General features: G+C 46.9%; 1 protein-coding gene across 1 annotated transcript; it reads left to right on the top strand.

Annotated features, from left to right (window-relative positions):
* Nucleotides 1–1917: 1917 nt before the first annotated feature.
* On the top strand, nucleotides 1918–4637 carry LOC149359770 (uncharacterized). The gene is made up of 3 exons (XM_089567745.1): nucleotides 1918–1922; nucleotides 3035–3164; nucleotides 3886–4637. Exons 1-3 carry the CDS (start codon nucleotides 1918–1920, stop codon nucleotides 4495–4497), a joined length of 747 nt encoding a protein of 248 aa, XP_089423871.1. The 3' UTR covers nucleotides 4498–4637.
* Nucleotides 4638–5531: the final 894 nt, after the last annotated feature.

Below are 5531 nucleotides of genomic sequence, written 5' to 3'. Positions count from 1 at the left end.
CTCCGAACACTGGTGGGGCGTCCCACACATTTGGCAGCAGTCTTGGGCGTGAGCCACCACAAGCTGATCGAGAGCGGTGAATCGTGGATGTCTGCATTGCTGCTATGGAATACATCAGCCGGTCAAGTTTCTCTTTGAGGCGAGACTACGGGGCCTTGATATTCGATGTCAGAGTGATCGAAGACAGTGCAGTGCTTGCGCAGGAGTAAACGCAGTCTGCAAGGTCTGCCAATTTGTTGAGTCGCAACCACAGCTGCCAAGTCCACAAGTGTCTTGAGGCAAGCGTTGGAAGAAACAGCTTCCGCAGCTGTGGGCTCATTTCTTAAGCACTGTTTCCGGGTAGCTGTCGCATCCTATGTAATAGCTGCGATGCTTGTCCATGTTCCTCCGCGTCGCAGCAGTTACTGCGGACAGCTTCTCTCCGACACTGTTTTATGTGTCAGCCGTAGGGTTTGGGGCTCTCATGATGTCGAATTCACCACCCATCTCTGAAGAAAGTGCTGAGACAGCGTGGGCATTCATCACGCGTTGCGGTGTGGTGCGTCTCAGATCGAAGAAGGCTCGACTTGTGTAAACCCCATAGCGGGGTTCTTTGCTGCACTTCCTGCTGTGACAGCCCATGACAACACTTACTTTATTCTCCACTACTTCGTCCTCCATCTTGGGGGCACCTCAGGAACTCGCAAGTGACAGGAGCCGCAGTTTCTTTTTGTCCGAGGTGGTTCAAGAGCTCCTGTCAGCGTGCACATCCATTCACCATGCGCCTACAGTGTACCACACCTAAACAAACAGCCTCACAGAGCAGTTCAACCGCACTCTGGGTTACATGCTCGCAATGTACATTATGTCAGACCATTCCAACTGGGATTAGGTGCTCCCATTTATCATTTTTGCATATTATACTGCCTATCAAGCTACAACAGGTTTCTCCCCTTCCTCTTATACAGCAGTGAACCATCCTGTACCCTTGCCACGATTTTACCCTACCGTCCTGATCCTTTTTTGAGTACCGTATTTTCCGGTGTATAAGACGCGGCTTTTTTTTTTCAAAAATCTTGCTGATGCGTCCTATACAAGGGAGCGCCTTATATGCGATTTTTTTTTGTGATTTCAGAAATTACTCTCGTTCACGTTCAAGCTTTTTTCACCGAAAAAATATCAATACCAATAACGCAGTTGTGACACGGTTAATACCTCAATAAGGGGACCGCCGTGCGCAACTTTTTTAGGTGAACTTTATTATGAAACGGCGGGAATGACGACTTCCGGGATCATAAACACGCGGCCGTTTCAGAGGCTCCAAGCAAAGGCAGTGTGAAATGCCAAAAGATGGCGACAATCGCGTTTCTCGCAATTATCAAGACAAGCTGGCGTTTTCTTTAGCCACCGTTTGCAACTTTGTTTGCTCTGTGTACGTAGTGCAAAGAGAATGTTTCAGCCGTGTTGCGTCCAGAAATGAGCGGAATTTTTGATAGCACATCCGAAGATGAACACTTCGAAGGTTTTTAGTTAATATAAAATGTTGTTATGGACATAAGTAGAGTTCCTTAGTTTTTTTTTCTTTTTTGCTAAAACGTGGGTGGGTATTGCATGAGTGGTGCCTTTTTCGATCACTTGGCGGTGCTTAAAGGGACAGTGAGGAGAGCTCTATCAATATTTTTTTTACAGCAAAATCCGATAGTTTGGCATTTCATGGCTTTGTTTTTCTTTAACTACGAAGTTTCTGAGAAAGCTGTATAGCTTTCCTTTGTAGCCGTATGGCTGCGCTCGGGTGGACGTCAATGAGTAATTACTCCCTTATAACTGCATGCTTACTAGCTGAATTCTTGCGACCCGGCCTGTGCAGTTGGTAACCTGAAAAATAGTGTTAAGACTACAGCTGAAGGCTGCATATGATGTTCATATGTGGTTGCAAGGATGACGTGAGTCCATAGAAGTGCTGTGTAAATTAGAGCAAAGTTCCATTTCTTTGAACAGTATTTGGAAAACTGAACTGTTGAGACACTGCTTAACATGGGTATTGTACTGTGCCCAAACATAAGTATGCCAGCCTGATGACTGGTGTGCCAGCCGTGCCCATATTCCAATATCATTTCATTGAAGGGCTTGAAACAATGACTGAGTGAAGCAGTTGGGGTGCCCAGTTGCAGAAGTGTATTAGTGCAATCTGTGTGCCCTTTGGTATGAAAAGCCCAGAGTTGTAGTTCCATAAACCACTTCTTTTTAGTTTCATAAACTAAAATACATGTCCTGATAAATTCATTAAATGCATCCGGAGGTATATTTCGGCACAATAGCAAGATGAGCCAATTGTGTTCAGGTTGCTGCTTTGGAATGCAGCTGCTCTACAGTTGCTTATGCTGATCTGGCCGTGTTCATGCTGCTTTGACACAAAAAGCAATTGTTTTTGAACCGGAGTGCCTCAGATTCAACTATTATAGCCCTATTTCCGATGTTTGGTCATGCAGCAAGAATGACCGAATCAAGGGCTTTTCAGTGCCAATGAGTGCATCGGTATTTTTACTTATCAAATGTTGTTTTGCATTGTGATTGGTGCGATAGCCATTTTTGCTCCTTTAGCCACTCTACTAGTGCCTTGAAGGATCAGTCTCCGGAGATCGTAGTTAAATAAAATGTTGGCCCAGGATTGTAAACTGAATGTGCTTATACTGGAGTGAAAAGGCTTTCTTTTCCTTTGAGTCCCCCAGCCGCCGTGGTGGCTTAGTGGTTATGGTGCTCGACTGCTGACCCGAAAGACGTGGGTTCGATCCCGGCCGCGGCGGCTAGAATTTCTTTGGAGGAGAAATTCTAGAGGGCCGTGTACTGTGCAATGTCAGTGCACGTTAAAGAACCCCAGGTGGTCGAAATTTCCGGAGCCCTCCACTACGGCGTCTCTCATAGCCTTAGTTGCTTTGGGACGTTAAACCCCAATAAACCAAACCATCCTTTGAGTCCTCATTATTGAGAACAATCTGTGGTCTTGAGTATTCTTGTCTATTCAGTTGACTTTTTGTACTGCTTTTTATTCTTCCAGGTTGTACCTGCTGTTGGGGCGCACAATGGGAGACCCATATGCACAAGTGACATGGGGTCACTACTACCATATTGGAGGTGGATCCTTCATTCATTCATACCAGTTTCCACCACCTCCATCTTTTATCCCTGTGGGCTTTCAGCCAGGTTTTTATGGCAGTCATGTACCACAAGGAAGCTATGGCTATTATCAACCGAGCTGGAATCTGGCTTGTCCAGGACCCTCACAATCTGAAACGAATCCAGTAACACCTGTCGCCATCAAGGAAGACTGCTCTGAGCAAGAGCTTTGTTCTTTTGCCTCTGAGAGTCATGACCCAATGCCTATGGATATTTCGCCAAATGCAAGTCCTGTAAAGCAGCCAAGCCAGCCTTTGGCAAGATTCCGTGGAACTGCCAGTTCCCTTCAGCCCAACAAGTATAAATGTACAAAGTCAACCTGCATACCGACAAAAAATGTTCTGCAGTGCTCTAGTTCTGGAAGAGCAACTTCATGTACAAGGAAGACAGCGAATACATCAAAGATTCAGTGCTCTGATCTTTCACCAACTGCATCGCCGGTGTTGTCTGTGGTGGAAAAGTGCAACGCTTGCATGAGTAGGATGCTGATACAGGCAAGAGGAGCAAGTAGTGTCAAAGCGGAACCTTGTACCTGTGTACGGAGACCTCAAGAAAGTGAAAGTATGAAACGAAAGTCTCCACAGATAAGTGCACAATCAACAGTTATGTCACAGTGTCGCAACAAATTTGTTCATCACATAAACTATGCCACAGGGAAGCATGTTGCCATCTCTAGAGAACCTACGGGGTCACGTGTAGCAGGATCTGTTTCTCATCTGTCTCGACATGTAGTGCCCCATATTGTTGAGTCTGTTGCCAGTAACTCGAGACATTTTGAGCCTTGTGTTTCAGGATTTGGTGCCAGTCAATCTCGACGTGTGGATCATTATGTTTTGGGATCTGGTGCCAGTCGATCTCGACGTGTGGAGCCTTGTGTTTTGGGATCTGGTGGCAGCCGATCTCGACGTGTGGAGCCTTGTGTTTTGGGATCTGGTGGCAGCCGATCTCGACATGTGGAGCCTCGTGTTTTGGGATCTGCTGGCAGCCGATCCCGACATGTGGAGCCTCGTGTTTTGGGATCTGCTGGCAGCCGATCCCGAGATGTGGAGCCTCGTGTTTTGGGATCTGCTGGCAGCCGATCCCGAGATGTGGAGCCTTGTGTTTCAGGATCTGGTGGCAGCCGATCTCGAGATGTGGAGCCTTGTGTTTTGGTATCTGGTGGCAGCCGATCTCAAGATGGGGAGCCTTGTGTTTCGGGGTCTGATGCCAGTTCTCGACGTGTGGAGCCTTGTGTTTCAGGATATGGTGCCAGTCAACCTCTACTTGTGGAGCCCATCATCACAAAGCCATCCTTCAACCGGCACTTGCGTGAAGGTGACAGAGCAACAAACAAGACAGCTGTAAAACCACGGAGACGAGTGATAGTCCGTCGCATAAATGGAGTAGCAAGGCTATTTGCTGTCTCTGCTAGGTCTCCTTTAAAGCCAAAGACTGAATATACCCTTATAGGGAAAGCAACAGTCGAACCACTTGGCAGCCCAGTGAGTCACCCCGTGGAAAAAGTAAGACAAGGTGAAGTTGCTACCAGAGGATTTCTCACTGAAATACCTACTCCTGAAAAATCTTCAAAGCACGAGTCTGAAAGCAAGAGTTGCACTTCAAAGCATGAGCCTGAAAGCAAGAGTTGCACTTCAAAGCAGGAGCCTGAAAGCAAGAGTTGCACTTCAAAGCAGGAGTCTGAAAGCAAGAGTTGCACAGACGACCCCAAGAAGGACAAGCAGTTTGGCAGTCCTATTGTTCATTGTAAGGAAAGCGTCAAGGCACCCAGTGATTCTGGCGATGTGGGACACATGCCTGAGGAATTGGAGCACCAACATGGGAGATCAGCCCGTAGGAAGCGGTACAAATGGCGGCAGAAACTGCGGAAGATGGATGGCTTCTTGCCTGCATCAGGAACTGAAGTGTGCACTAATGAATCATCAGCAAGCGCCCTTTTTACGCAAGAAAAGTCAAACTCCGTTGACTTGACTAAAAGTAAGGAAGATGTACTTGGCTCAAAGGAGCCTGTCAGTGATAGGCTGCACCCTTTGAAGAAATCTAGTGTTTTACAGTGTGTCCAAGTTAATAAGGCTTTGTCAGAAGCAACAGTTTCGTGCTCTGTGTCTGTCACCAAAATTCCTGTTGTGAATGATGCAGATAGCACTACACTTTTGTGCGAAGGGCAGCCTCAAACCAGTGATGTCTTGTGCTCAGAAGAGCCTGTCGTCAGTGATGTTGTCAAAGTAGTGTCTGGAATTTATGCGCCAGGACAAGTTATCAATGTCACAGTCACAACTTGTACTGGCATAGAAGTGGACCCCATCCTGGGTGGCTGTGAGGAACAAGGGGATGGTCCTTTTGAACTTCAGTCACAACTTCAAAAGCTTGATGAAGGCTGG

This window comes from Amblyomma mixtum, chromosome 2 (genome assembly GCF_055824585.1).
Source record: "Amblyomma mixtum isolate Tamu chromosome 2, ASM5582458v1, whole genome shotgun sequence".
Taxonomy (NCBI): Eukaryota; Metazoa; Arthropoda; class Arachnida; order Ixodida; family Ixodidae; genus Amblyomma; species Amblyomma mixtum.
This window is presented reverse-complemented; position numbering and strand designations above follow the sequence as displayed.

Excerpts from the sequence above, each read along its gene's own strand:
- LOC149359770 (XM_089567745.1), top strand. Across the intron at positions 3,165-3,885 it reads CACCTCCATCTTTTATCCCT|TGCCCCATATTGTTGAGTCT; the intron begins GTGGGCTTTCAG and ends CTCGACATGTAG.